The 14,937-nt window shown below is 44.0% G+C and overlaps 1 protein-coding gene across 3 annotated transcripts in view; it reads right to left on the reverse strand.

Moving 5' to 3' along the window:
* Positions 1 to 14,937, reverse strand: part of LOC121578279 (E3 ubiquitin-protein ligase PDZRN3-B-like) — a 121,305-nt gene that overhangs the window by 22,277 nt on the left and 84,091 nt on the right. The window contains exon 1 of one of the 3 annotated variants that reach the window (XM_041892535.2): positions 7,236 to 7,577. The exons of the other annotated variants lie outside the window; for them this stretch is intronic. Within the exon in view, the coding sequence (XP_041748469.2) occupies positions 7,236 to 7,304 (69 nt within the window). The 5' untranslated portion in view covers positions 7,305 to 7,577. Of the gene's footprint in view, positions 1 to 7,235; positions 7,578 to 14,937 lie in introns of those variants that run through there. 3 annotated transcript variants of the gene reach the window in all.

Here is a 14,937-nt window from a genome sequence, read left to right on the forward strand (position 1 = left end):
GTGTGCAAGAACTTGACTGGCCTGCACGGAGCCCTGACCTCAACCCCATCGAACACCTTTGGGATGAATTGGAATGCCAACTGCGAGCCAGGCCTAATCGCCCAACATCAGTGCCCGACCTCACTAATACTCTTGTGGCTGAATGGAAGCAAGTCCCCGCAGCAATGTTCCAACATCTAGTGGAAAGCCTTCCAAGAAGAGTGGAAGTTGTTATAGCAGCAAAGGGGGGACCAACTCCATATTAATGGCCATGATTGTAGAATGAGATGTTCGACGAGCAGGTGCCCACATACTATACTTTTTGTCATGTAGTGTACTACTCCGAATGCGTCATCTAACGTGCGATTGTGTTGACTCCCGCCATTCGTTCATTTTGGTACATCGCGTCAATTTATCTGATTATCTGCTGTCAAACACGGAAATGACAAGTAAATTCTACTCGATCAAATACCAAAATGAGTATGCAGTTTAAGTATGTAGTATGCTCGCATGGGTATTCGGACACGGCCACTGTGTATCTGTCCCAAAGAAATGGGTGCATTTCCACTTATCTTCCTCGTCTTCTTCTTCTTCTTCTTCTTCTTCTTTGGAGTGTTATAGTGATTGGCAGCCAATTCTCCCTTTGTGTTTGTCCATTGCATAACTTCTTTCAGAATGTGTTTGTTGTGTCTGTGTTGTTGTGTCTGCATATGGTGTCTGTGCTCCTCAGTGCCATCCTCAGGCTTGGACTGAGGCTGGAGGGACGGGGACAGGGGGATGGAGGAACTGGGGGATGGGGGCTGGTGCGAGGAAGAGCACTCCCCCCAGTGGCTGCTAGCCACCTGCTCCAGTGTTGAACAGATGTGGAGGCGCACCAGGGTGAACCTGCCTGTTATTAAACACAGTGTAGTGGGCTCCTCCGGCCTCCCCTCAGCGCAGCCTGCTTTGTCTCCCCACCCCGCCTATGTCAAGCCTCATTACCAGGAGCAGGGGAGAGAGGGAGAGCCGTCCAGGAGCTCCACATGTCATGATGCTTTAATGACAGGGGTCCTGACAGTGGGGGTTGGGGCCATGTTGGACAAACATTTTCATCTCATTCTCTTCTGTCGGGCTGAAGGAAGACATCATGTTTAAGCCTTTTGGCACAAGGCCAATTTCATATACACTACCGTTCAAAAGTTTGGGGTCACTTAGAAATGTCCTTGTTTTCGAAAGAAAAGCAGTATTTTTGTCCATTAAAATAACATCAAATTGATCAGAAATACAGTGTAGACATTGTTAATGTTGTAAATGGCTATTGTAGCTGGAAACTGCAGATTTTTTATGGAATATCTACATAGGCGTACAGAGGCCCATTATCAGCAACCATCAGTCCTGTGTTCCAATGGCACATTGTGTTTGCTAATCCAAGTTTATTCTTTTAAAAGGCTAATTGATCATTAGAAAACCATTTTGCAATTATGTTTGCACAGCTGAAAACTGTTGTGCTGATTAAAGAAGCAATAAAACGGACCTTATTGAGACTAGTTGAGTATCTGGAGCATCAGCAATTGTGGGTTCGATTACAGGCTCAAAATGGCCAGAAACAAAGAACTTTCTTCTGAAACTCGTCAGTCTATTCTTGTTCTGAGAAATGAAGGCTATTCCATGCAAGAAATTGCCAAGAAACTGAAGATCTCGTACAACGCTGTGTACTACTCCCTTCACAGAACAGCGCAAACTGGCTCTAACCAGAATAGAAAGAGGAGTGGGAGGCCCCGGTGCACAACAGAGCAAGAGGACAAATACATTAGAGTGTCTAGTTTGAGAAACAGACCCCTCACAGGTCCTCAACTGGCAGCTTCATTAAATAGTACCCGCAAAACACCAGTCTCAATGTCAACAGTGAAGAGGCGACTCCGGGATGCTGACGACCTAGGCAGAGTGGCAAAGAAAAAGCAATATCTCAGACTGGCCAATAAAAATAAAAGATTAAGATGGGCAAAAGAACACAGACACTGGACAGAGGAAGATTGGAAAAAAGTGTTACGGAGAGACGAATCGAAGTTTGAGGTGTTCGGATCACAAAGAAGAACATTTGTGAGACGCAGACCAAATTAAAAGATGCTGGTGGAGTGCTTGATGCCATCTGTCAAGCATGGTGGAGACAATGTGATGGTCTGGGGTTGCTTTGGTGGCGGTAAAGTGGGAGATTTGTACAGGGTAAAAGGGATCTTGAAGAAGGAAGGCTATCACTCCATTATGCAACGCCATGCCATACCCTGTGGACGGCGTTTGATTGGAGCCAATTTCCTCCTACAACAGGACAATGACCCAAAGCACAGTTCCAAACTATGCAATAACTATTTAGGGAAGAAGCAGTCAGCTGGTATTCTGTCTATAATGGAGTGGCCAGCACAGTCACCGGATCTCAACCCTATTGAGCTGTTGTGGGAGCAGCTTGACCGTATGGTACGTAAGAAGTGCCCATCAAGCCAATCCAACTTGTGGGAGGTGCTTCAGGAAGCATGGGGTGAAATCTCTTCAGATTACCTCAACAAATTGACAACTAGAATGCCAAAGGTCTGCAAGGCCGTAATTGCTGCAAATGGAGGACAAAGTTTGAAGGACACAATTATTATTTCAATTATATGTATGAAAATGTATGCAATCACTAACTGTAAGTCGCTCTGGATTAGAGTGTCTGCTAAATGACTAAAATGTAAATGTAAATGTAATTAAAAATCATTATTTCTAACCTTGTCAATGACTACATTTCCTATTCATTTTGCTATATTTCATATTCAAACTCATTTCATGTATGTTTTCATGGAAAACAAGGAAATGTCTAAGTGACCCCAAACTTTTGAACGGTAGTGTATATTTGATGAATATCAGAATATTTTTAAGTGAAAAATCTTGCTAGCAAATAATGGGCCCAATAGTATCTCCGATCACAAATGCATGGAATATGTTAATACCCATGTATCAATCTCTTTCTTTACTCCCAAACTGTCCCTCTACAACGAGCACTGTAAAGACGGCACAGTCAAGCAGCAGTGACAACGTTGTTGAGGCCAGTCTGGATCAGAGCTTAAATGGGGAACTCTCATTAAGCCCTGGGTCTTATACAAGACACAGACAGGCGCCATGGCTATTACAGGCCACTTGTGGAGAGATTAGGAGCCGTCGGTCAGACAGGACTGTCAGACAGAGTTTCCAGCTTCCAACCATCAGTGCCCTGACAAAAGCAGCTGAGCTTGCATCTCTGCATGGCGCTTACCTTTCCAGCTTTGAAGAGTGAGCTTGGGGTTCAGGCCTGTTCCAGGGGTCAAGTTTACATAGAGGGGACTGAGACAGTCCCCCCCTCCCTACCGCACCTAACCCTGCTCTACTCAAAGCTCTAATTATCTGGACTTCTTCTGCCTCCAGGATGCCTTTCATGCTGTTTACTAATATTCCTTCCTTAACAGTGACTTTTCAAAGGGTTTCTTCATTGAAATCTTTGCCATAACCGATATTCACGTTTGGCATATTACGAGCAGGCGGTTAAAGCTGTTTTTGTAGGGTTTGGCTTATTGCGCTGAATTCCAAAAGAGGCAACTGAAGAGGCAAACAATGACTGTCACATTGCTGATTCAGCAGGGATTCCTAAACCAATGTTGTTGAAATGTAATTCTTAGTAGAGATAACACTAGACTGGAGACTCGTATCCATAACAGCAATGTTTTCCCTGTCTGGGAGCAGTAGGTGTGTGTAAACAGTGAGATATAGAGAGAGTAGCAGACCCCTTGACTTTTTCTACGTTTTGTTACGTTACAGCCTTATTCTAAAATTGATTAAATTGTGTTTGTCCCCCTCATCAATCTACACACAATACTCCATAATGACAAAGTGTGTGTGTGTGTGTGTGTGAGGGTAGGAGTGGTGTAGGCAGTGTGCCAGGCAGCTCGATCAAGAGGATCTGTGTGTATCCCATCCCAGGGCTCACTGACACAGACAGACCTCCTTGATCTACCCTGATCTCTGTATACAACCATAGTCCCAGCCTCATTGGATTCATTTAACACGCGTGCGGCCAAACACAAACACACCCTTTTGAACTCTCCCATAAGGTGGCCACATGGCACTGTTGGCACATGCCTGCGTGAACTTGGTGCAGACAGACAGACGCACGCATGCATGCACTCACACACACAAAGGCCACAGAGGTCTAATCCATGCATGAGGATGTTGGAGAAACTGGCAGTGAGAATGTTTACCCACATCCAACTTAACAAAGGAGCGTGACAATAAAATAACTACAATAGAATGTTGTGACATTGTATTATTTTCTCCTCCTAAAGACATGCTGGCAGATATCACTTTTATTTAGACATTTTGTTCACACTGTTCATTAGAAGCCTGAGGCCACCATCCCTGTCCTAACAGGAAGTGACCCCACCTCAACCTAGGCCAAAGGCACACTCCTCAGGACAGTGAGTGAGTGACCAAATTAAGCTGCACAACAAGACTTCCATGGTTTATGAGCCACCATCCTGCGGCCATGGACGCAAAAAGCCAGATGTCACAAAGATCTTCATTATGTTCCCAATTAGCACTGGTGGAGTGGCTGACGGCACGGCTAACAGGCTCTGGACCCTTAATGAGAATAGCTCTGCTCTCTCATCATAAGCTGATGGCTGCCAGAAATAGAGCCACACAAACTGGACAGGAGCAATGGCCTCTCTTCTACCGCCAGCAGACAGAGAAAAATGGTTTTAATGTGCAAGTTTAATCAAATTGCTAATCTTTTCTTTTCTGGCAATGTCACATTGAGATAATGCTTCATCTTTCATCCAACAGAGTGGCTCGGAGAAAACAAGGCGGATAACATCGTTCTTTATTGTTTTATCATTCAAGTCAAGGTGCATCAATACAAATAGATATATCAAGTTGAATTGCATGTGAGCATTATCTATGTGATCGGGGAGGGAAGGAAGGGTTGCTGAATGGGCTTGTCCGAGGTTAGCTCCCAGTGATGAATAGGGTTTGATGTGAAACACGGAGCAGTCATGTCTACTCTACCTGGCTCAGTCTGTTCAGGTGGCTCTCCCTCCTCGTAGGAGTAATGGGCAAGGCGGAGGGAGGGGGGGGTGCCATAAGATACACAGTAGGATTCCCCCAGCTAACAGCCTGCCAATCAACAGTAATTGACAGGCAGAATGACAGCCTGGCTGTGGCTTAAGAGGGAGAGGAACAAAGGAACTCACTACCCTCCTCTAGTACCATGTTCTTGCTTTCATGTTCTTTTTTAAGAGGGGGGGGGGTTAAATAGAGAAGGAGAGGGGGCTTTCACATCAGCTGTTTGATTTACCAACACCCAGAATCCATTTAGCATCACAAAAACATACCCCCTTCCTACCTTTTAGTCATTCTGAAGTAGACATGGAATGATCAAAGCAGGGTGATTTACAGACCAAATATTGAGACAGGGCCGGGGCTGTCATCTCTCACTAATGGGTGGGAACAGAACAGCTTTTTGGGGAATAATGAGGAAGAGGCACACAGAGCTTGCTCAGACATTAGCTTAATTTAAACCAGCCACCATGCAGCCTGCCACACTGCAGCACCCTGCTCACTAAATGGGCTTTTAATTGACTGTAATACGCTAACAACACTCTTCAGAAAAGAACACAGAGAAAAACAAAAAGCTAGAAAACATTAATTTGTTTCTGCTCACAAGACTAAAACCCAGTCTGTAAGAGTGAGATACTTGGAGGTTAAGCTTTGTCTGCTGACACAATCTCTAGTTGTGTTCTTATTAACACATGTTCAGTGGTAGTGCATACCTGCTTCAAGATGAATATAGTAAGCCTACTGTAAATTAAGAAAGACTGTGAAAAAGTGGTCTTGTGTTTGATCTGAAGCACCCCCTTCTGGCCAGAAAGCAAACTACATGCTGAATGTCTGTCATCCCCATTCCGTCTCTTTCCCATCATAAGAAACATTTTAAAATGACATTCAACTGAATTATTGTCCCTCATTGCTGGCTCGATCAACATGTAATAAATGAAGCTCTTCTCTCCCTTCCAGACAGAGTAACTACTGTTAATTAGCATAGTAGCAATAGCTACCGTACAAGAGGAAGCTTGTTCCTATTAGGTTCCTATTGAGGACAGAATGGATGTAGTAGACTGGACTGTAAGGTGCTTGAGGACTTTGAAGAGCAATATGGTTCCCCACTCTACCATTCCCTATTATTCCTGGTTTTATCCCAGGCTGTACAATGTCCAAGTGATCTTTTTCAATGTTGGTAATATATATACTGAATCAGAACTGCCTTTCATCCTACAACAGGAAATCCCTGTGTGCTTGGTAGGTACTAATACATTTATTTTCTGTAGGCTTTAACTTTTCATACAAATTAAGGCTGCTAAATATATAAACATTGGGACAAGGGATGATCAATTCCTCATTGTTAAATAAACTTTGTTCAAAACAGCAAAAACATTTTCATTAATCAAATACCTATACAACACCTCTTGTCTATTATTTCAGTAAAACATGTGCATACTAAGCACTATAGTGTTAAACATAAACCTAAAGTAAGAGTCAACCAGGGCTTAAAGTCAGACGAGTCAGCAGTCCTTTGGGTTGTGATCAGCACACACTAACAGACACATTCAGAGAGCTGTCAACTTCATCATCAGCCCTCCTTTAATTACACCTCCTCATCACCGCTCCCTGACCCCGCAGCCAGAGTTTTTTTTTTTTTAGTTAGTGAGTGCATAAATTTTTCATACTGGCCCCCCGTGGGAATCGAACCCACAACCCTGGCATTGCAAGCGCCATGCTCTACCAACTGAGCTACAGGAGTTCACACTACTGCAGCACCAGAGGGGATCCAACTATCCAGCCAGGTAGCAACAACACTCTACTCCCACCCTGTTAGTCAATCTGCCCTAGCCACACTCGGATAAAACCAGCAGAGAAGCCAATGCAAAGAAAAAACACCAAACTACAACACAACGAAACCAAATCTACAACACCAGAGAAACACTACAACCACATCAAACAGAAAAATCCCAGCTAGTGAATAAATCAGTACTTACACAGACGTAATGCAAAAGACTTTGAATCCCCACATTCAATACATTTACATAGCAGTAGACAACAAAACGTCTGCATCCTGTGTCTCTTTGCAGAACCTCTACACTTTCTGAGTTGACTTCTGCAGTGATTTAACAGCCCTGAAAGTTCAGCCGTTCAGGAGAAGGCAGAAGTGGTTACAGTACCTGGCAGACCTCATAGAGTAGTTTGTATTGCTCCTCAGGCTTCTGCAGGGTACAGAGGCTGCATCCCATGGTGGAGGAATCTCACCATCCAGTCTTCCCCTCCAGTCAGCCAGGCAGGTTGTCTCGCTCTGGGCTACTGGCTCACATGGAGCTGATGAGCCACTCACCAGTCTGCTCTGTCTCCAACTCTCCAAGGAAATAGGTTCAGCTGACAGGATTTATATGAAGGCTGCGCAGCCAGCCGTGCGCGTGTGTCTGTGAGTGTGTGTCTGGGTAGGAGTTAGCACGCTCTGCTCCCAGTCAGTCTCTCTCTCACTAACTCACACACACACTCCCTGACTCTCTGAGTCTCTTCTGGTCTGTGCTCAGCCTGCTGAGGCCAGCACAGCTCTGCCTATATACACCCTCATTCAAATTAAGCAGCCACTCACTGAATATTCATGAGGTACTGCCCCAATACGATGGGGGGAGTTAAAAGGGGGGAGGAGTGGGGGTAACCACAGACTATGCCAGCTGAAGTTTCATTAATTAACAATCATTACGTCTATTGTGCGGGGACAAAGTGAGTGACATGGAGGCTTTTTGTAGTCGCTGCAAACAAACATGACTTCCTCTCATGGGGCCAGGAGAGCTCGTCAGTCTTAACCGTTCCAGACATTATATCTGAATCATTCAGCGCGGTGACAATGACCCGGGTCCCATGTGCACAGACAAACAAAGAGGCATCCATCTCCAATGTTGGATTAGACACACAAAGTCCACAGAAATGCTCTATGGCTTTCTCATAAAAGAGGTCGACATAAAACAACGGAGGCATAGAGGGAATTGTTCATGTCCCGGGTTCAATAATTTTTTCCACCATGACCTTTGTCATATGCTTTCTCAGGATAAAGCCGAATTATTCTTTCCCATTTAATTCTCTTAATGGGTGGGCCGACGGCCAAACAAACAGTCCAACAAAACAGATGAAATGTTTACCCTAGCTTCCGAAAACTTAGAGGGAAGCTTCAGCCAATGGAGCGACTGATGGCAAGTGACATGCCATTCCCTGGGACCTCGGTGGCGTCCCCATGCTAAGTCAGATGCTGCCCTTTCCATCGCCTGAACTGACAAAGGCTACGTCTCCAGTGTCGCAGACCTGGCATGGGCTCTGGTGCCCGCTCTGGTGCCACGCAGCCAACCAAACCGTAATGCCAATTAGAGTTAGATAGTAGGGCGCCGGGTGGCCCTGTTTATTTCGACAATGAGGGGTGGCATGGACCTCCCAGAAACAGAATGCCCCTGTCTGAGCGGTGCTGCCATAGCCCCTCCTCCTCTCCTCCCCTGCTCTGCTCACGCAATTAGTGACACATTGGCCCATCCAGCCTGATGTCACTTGGCAGTCAGCGATCATCCAGGCCTGTACTGGGGAGTGCTGGGAAAATGGCACCGCTATGCTCACGTCAGTACACTGGCAAAGGTTAATAACACATCGATGCAAATTATGTGATGAAATGACAGATGGCGTGAAAAGTGAACCATAACATCACAGAGATCTACTTATTCTTGATATTTACCCATGCTCCTACTTACCCAGGGCCGTCAGATGTGGGGGTTATCACAAAAGGAAATATTATTTCAGACACTGGTCAACGGAGCGCCGGCCCATTTCCCATGTCTGCTCTGCTCTCATTCATAGAACATTTTTGGTTACATTCATACCTGTCTACATTACATTGCTGGTTAGGTCCCTGGGTGGTGGCTGGTGTTGATAGTGGTACATGAGCACAGTGCAGGGTGTTTCCTCAGGCCAGATGTTTCCACTGATCCCTATCTGTCTGTCAACGCTGCTTCCATATCCCTATCCCCATCTGCTTCCCTCACCACTGCCTCCCAGGCCTGCTCCACCATGGGCCATGACACTGCTCCAATGGGATCCTCCTTCAGAGAAAGACAAACCACTCCAGTTCTCATTCTATAGGATCCAGCCTGGCTCCATCTGCAGAGATTTAACCATTGGGGGACTGGCTATGGATAATCTCTTAATAATAATCTCTCCCACCACTTTGGTTTCAAAACACCCTGCACACATTAACAACAGAAACTATATGATAATATTACAGAGCTGATTACAGTCTTATAATAAAGGAAAACCTGCAACAGGCAAACTGAACGGAAAGCTCTTTTTGCAGGAACTGATAAACAGGCTTTACTAGGGTGGATGCTACGCTCAATGTAGTCAATAATAATACATGAGATTTAAAGTGCCTTTCAAGAAACCCAAGGACACTGTACAGCAAGAGAGTAAAAAACTAAACAAGGATAAAACAATAGAAAAAGAAGCAATAAAAGATACTTAGCTTTAGCTGTGGACCCCAGGAAGAGTAGCTGCTGCATGTGCAGTAGCTAATGGGTATCCTAATAAACTAATCTAAGCTAGAGATTAAGAGCTAAACTGAGGGGAAAGCCAGACTGAACAGGTTGTTTATTTGTCTGTTTTTGAAGGTGGTGATTAGAGTCAGAGTTGCGGGTGGCTGGGGGGAGAGAGTTCCAGAGTTTGAGGGGCAGCGGCGCTGAAAGCCCAGTTCAGTCCCCTATCCAGGGCTAGGTATTCACTCTGGAGAATGAACCACATAGACTGACATAGAAACAATATGGATGGGACAAAGCATGTAGACTTGATTTTGTGTTATTAATTAATCACAACATTTTAAAATTGTGACAATGGAAATAATAGCCACATGTCAGAGCACTGCATTAATCAAATGACCAATTCATTTCTAGTTGCTGTGCCTGGTGACGCTAAACATGTGCCCTTTTGGGGTGTAAACAGGCTTCAAACAGCAACTTGATCTGTAGGCTCTGGAGAGGAGTCCAACACCAAGCCCAAGTCATTAGTGGCTCCTGCCTTGACACAGGACCCAGTAACAAGTAGGACCAAGAGGTAATGATGTCATGTGGCTTGTCACTGTAAACATCAGGGGGGTTGGATAGAGGAAGGGGGCAGGGGTTACCCATGTCCCCTCACTCACTAGATATGTGGTCCTTTAAAAGTGTGCTGTGTAGCTCCATGCTTGACTGGGTCACTCATATTGTCTCTGTAGCAAGTCTCTGTAGCGCTCTGCTCTGCTGGGGTCCCACTGGGGCCAGTTAAACAGTTGTGTTCTTAACTACGGCAACAGAGGGATCAGCAGAGGAGCACTGCTGCTTGCCTGCGACACTCACTGACTGGGTCTGGTTCAGAGTCGCTCTCTGTCTTCCACACATTCCCTCATTATCTGTCTCTCTATCTCTTACTCGTTCACTGTAAGGCTCTCAAGATACATCAGGATGGAAGAGGCCAGAGATCACATAATATGTATGTACAGTATCTTCTACAGTTATTTCACCTGTTAGGCTTACCCTGATTGGGTGTGTCCCTCGAAAGTTTGACAATGTCTCCATGCTCCTATGATCCACACGGATACAGGTGGCAAGTATTTACAAGCGCCAGGCTGACACCCACTCAGCTCAGACTAACTGGAGGTTTACTACAAGTGCACCAGGGTTAACAGCGTATGGCTGACCCCCTCTACAGTCTCAGTGCTGATCTGTTGTGGAGCTTTAACAGTGTTTTTGCTGCCTGTCTGACTGCAGGGCAGACCAGCATCCCTATAGATCTACCAGGGTCTCTTCACCATGCCACTGAGTTAATGGGAGATGACCTCTGCATTTTAGCACGCAGCGCTGGAGAATGTCAAGCTATCAGTCTTCTTATCTATCCGACGAATCGCCTGGTCCAAAAAAAAGTTGTGTGAACGTCTTCCAACCTGGATGAGGTTTTTATGACCTGAGGAGATCAGAGAGAAACAGGGGCTTTAGCAGAATGTTGAGACTGGCTTTGTGGAAGTGATGACGTGGCAACATGTGAAGAAGGAAACAGGAGACGATGGCAGATGGTGATAAGAGTCCAGTCCTTCTTACACTCCATAATGCTCTGTCCAGATGCCAGCAGAGGTGCTAGGAGACAAGGCAGGCCAGGCTGAGACTAGTCTGTGGCAGTCGAAAGGAGAGAGGGATGGTCATAACCCCACAGTGGTGTGGCCCGTGACGGGGAGAGATTAGTGTGGTCTCCCCTGAGTTGACTTTGGCCATGGGGTCTGGGCTCTACACATCATCCCCTTAATCTGTAGAGGATATGTGAGAAGGAGGAACTACTCCGCTCGGCTCTGGCTTTATGAATAATGGGGACACCAGGTGAACAGGTGTAAGAAGAAGAAGAAGAAGAAGAAGAAGAAGAAGAAGAAGAAGAAGAAGAAGAAGAAGAAGAAGAAGAAGAAGAAGAAGAAGAAGAAGAAAGAAGAAGAAGAAGAAGAAGAAGAAGAAGAAGAAGAAGAAGAAGAAGAAGAAGAAGAAGAAGAAGAAGAAGAAGAAGAAGAAGAAGAAGAAGAAGAAGAAGAAGAAGAAGAAGAAGAAGAAGAAGAAGAAGAAGAAGAAGAAGAAGAAGAAGAAGAAGAAGAAGAAGAAGAAGAAGAAGAAGAAGAAGAAGAAGAAGAAGAAGAAGAAGAAGAAGAAGAAGAAGAAGAAGAAGAAGAAGAAGAAGAAGAAGAAGAAGAAGAAGAAGAAGAAGAAGAAGAAGAAGAAGAAGAATGCAAGGACTTCCATGATATTAAAATTATAGTTTTAACCATGTTGAGGCTATATTGGCACTATAATAGTGTTTGTTTACATTTACCGTATTTTCCGCACTATAAGGCGCACCGGAGTATAAGCCGCAGCAGCTAAATTGAATGATATTGAATGATGTGTACATATATAAGCCGCACTGGACTATAAGCCGCAGGTGTTTTAATGTTTAATTACCATATGTAAGGGTTCGTGCACAGAGGGGAGTGTCGGGAAAGAGACAAACCGTCTCGCTCTCATAATGTCTGTCTGTCTTGCTCTCGTTCTGTCTCTCGTTCTGTCTCTTGTACCACTCTCGGTTCCACTTTTACTTTTGCGCGCTACCTGTCTCACTCTTTTCCGGCCTCCAGCTTTTCCTGCTGGAGCCCGCCGCTTAAAGGTGGGGGGCGCGGACCGGTCATAGAGCCCATAGAGTTAAAGTTGGTGGACTGTAACCTGTAAAATCCATAGATTTAGGAGGTCTTCTAGTGGCCGTTAGCTGTAAAAATCCATAGATTAGCCGCACCGTTATATAAGCCGCAGGGTCTAAAAATTGGAAAAAAGGCGTGGCTTATAGTCCGAAAATTCCAGTACTTTGATTACAAAAATTGGTGTAAAAGAAGCTTATATTTTGGTAGGACAGTTAAACTAAGCTCATGAGGCATTTATAAGTTATATTCTTCAAGAATCAATGGGTACAAATAATTAATGTATAAATCAAAAAATGGATGTAGCAACTGCAGATTGTCCCTAAAAGCCAGGCTGTTAAGGCCTATGAGTGTGTGTGTGTGTGTGTGTGTGTGTGCGTGTCCACGTCCACCCCTGGAACCCTAGTCTGTGCATAATTCATCAGACAGCTGCCAGCTCCACATTGCTAGTGACTGTGATCCACATATCCCCCACCAACAGAGACCAGCACCAGGAATCACAGTCTCCACAACCGTTTAATTAGAGTTGTGTGTTATTTAATCGTTTTGATGTCTTCACTATTATTCTACAATGTAGAAAATAGTAAAGAATAAAGAAAAACCCTGGAATGAGTAGGTGTGTCCAACCTTTTGACTGGTACTGTACATTAGGCTATTATAATGTGTTAGACCTGAGTTATCGAAATAGTCTACCAAAATCTATTTACATTTCTGTCTACAACACACAGCAATCATCGCTGGCCATCGCTGACTGTATTTAGCATCCTAAAATCACCAGATAAAAATCCTATAATCTCAATAATTTGGTCAACAGACAAATAAATAACAAATCTCAGAAAACGTCAACCTAAACTGTGTAGGCCTAGACCTAATCCCAATTGTTGGAAATGACATGAGAATGCCGATGGGACACTCCATCTTTCCGTAGCCTATTCAGAATAGATTTTGAATTGGAAGCTTGCTGCTGATCAAACAGGCTTACAGTGCCTTCAGAAAGTATTCATACCCCTTGACTTACTCCACATTTTGTTGTATTACAGCTAGAATTCAAAATGGATTAAATTGATTGTTTTCTCATCCATCTACACACTATACCCTATAATGACAAAATGAAAACATGTTTTTAGAAAATTTTGCAAATGTATTGAAAATGAAATACAGAAATGTCTCATTTACATAAGTATTCCCATCCCTGAGTCAATACATGTTAAAATCACCTTTGGCAGCGATTACAGCTGTGAGTCTTTTTGGGTAAGTCTAAGAGCTCTGCAACACCTGGATTGTACAATATTTTCACATTATTTTTCTTTTTATTCTTCAAGGTCTGTGAAGTTGGTTGTTGATCATTGCTAGACAGCCATTTTCAACTCTTGCCATATTTTTTTCAAGCTGATTTCAGTCAAAACTGTAACTAGGCCACTTATGAACATTCAATATCATCTTGGTAAGCAACTCCAGTGTATATTTGGCCTTGTGTTTTAGGTAATTGTCCTGCTTAAAGGTGAATTTGTCTCCCAGTGCCTGCTGGAAAGCAGACTGCAACAAGTTTTCCTCTAGGATTTTGCCTGTGCTTAGCTCTATTCCGTTTCTTTTTATCCTAAAAAACTCCCTAGTCCTTGACGATGACAAGCATACCCATAATATGATGCAGCCACCACCATGCTTAAAAATATGAAGCGTGGTACTCAGTGATGTGTTGTGTTGGATATGACACAAACATAACACTTTGTATTCAGGAAAAATTTCTTTGCCACATTTGTTGCAGTATTACGTTAGTGCCCTTTCGCAAACAGGATACATGTTTTGGAATATTTGTATTCTGTACAGGCTTCCTTCTTTTCACTCTGTCATTTATGTTAGTATTGTGGCATAACTACAATGTTTTGATCCATCCTCAGTTATCTCCTATCACAGCCATTAAACTCTGTAACTGTTTTAAAATTACCATTGGCCTCATGGTGAAATCCCTGAGCGGTTTCCTTCCTCTCTGGCAACTGAGTTAGGAAGGGCGCCTGTATTGATACACCATCCTGAGTGTAATTAATAACTGTACCATGCTCAAAGGGAGGTTCAATGTCTACCAAAAGGTGCCCTTCTTTGCGAACCACTGGAAAACCTCCCTGTTTTTTTGTGGTTGAATCTCTGCTTGAAAGTGACTGCTCGACTGAGGGACCTTACAGATAATTGTATGTGTGGGGTACAGAGACAGGGTAGTCATTTAAAAATCATGTTAAACACTATTATTGAACACAGATTGAATCAACAGAAATATTTCTGAAAACCACATAATATTCTCCAACAAACTATAGGGATGCCATTATGCAAATACTAAGCTATAGACCACAAATCCATAATTTTGATACAACAGAAAATGCAAGTCAAAACTATTTAGCAATAAAGCTGCATTTTGTATCTTTCGGATCAATTTTTTACTGGGTCCTGTCAGGTCGGGTGGGAATTTCGCTGGTCCAATTTGGTTTGGGTCTCATTTCCGGAACCCGAGAAGACCTCTAGTGTGGAGGGGGTTCTGTGGTTGATCAAGTAATGGGACTTGTGTGTTGGATAATGGAGCACAGTATAGAGGGGACATAGGGAAAACAACTGGAGTCCATACAGTGGGAAGGAAAATGTAATATAGATAGCTATCATGT

This window comes from Coregonus clupeaformis, chromosome 12 (assembly GCF_020615455.1).
Source record: "Coregonus clupeaformis isolate EN_2021a chromosome 12, ASM2061545v1, whole genome shotgun sequence".
Taxonomy (NCBI): Eukaryota; Metazoa; Chordata; class Actinopteri; order Salmoniformes; family Salmonidae; genus Coregonus; species Coregonus clupeaformis.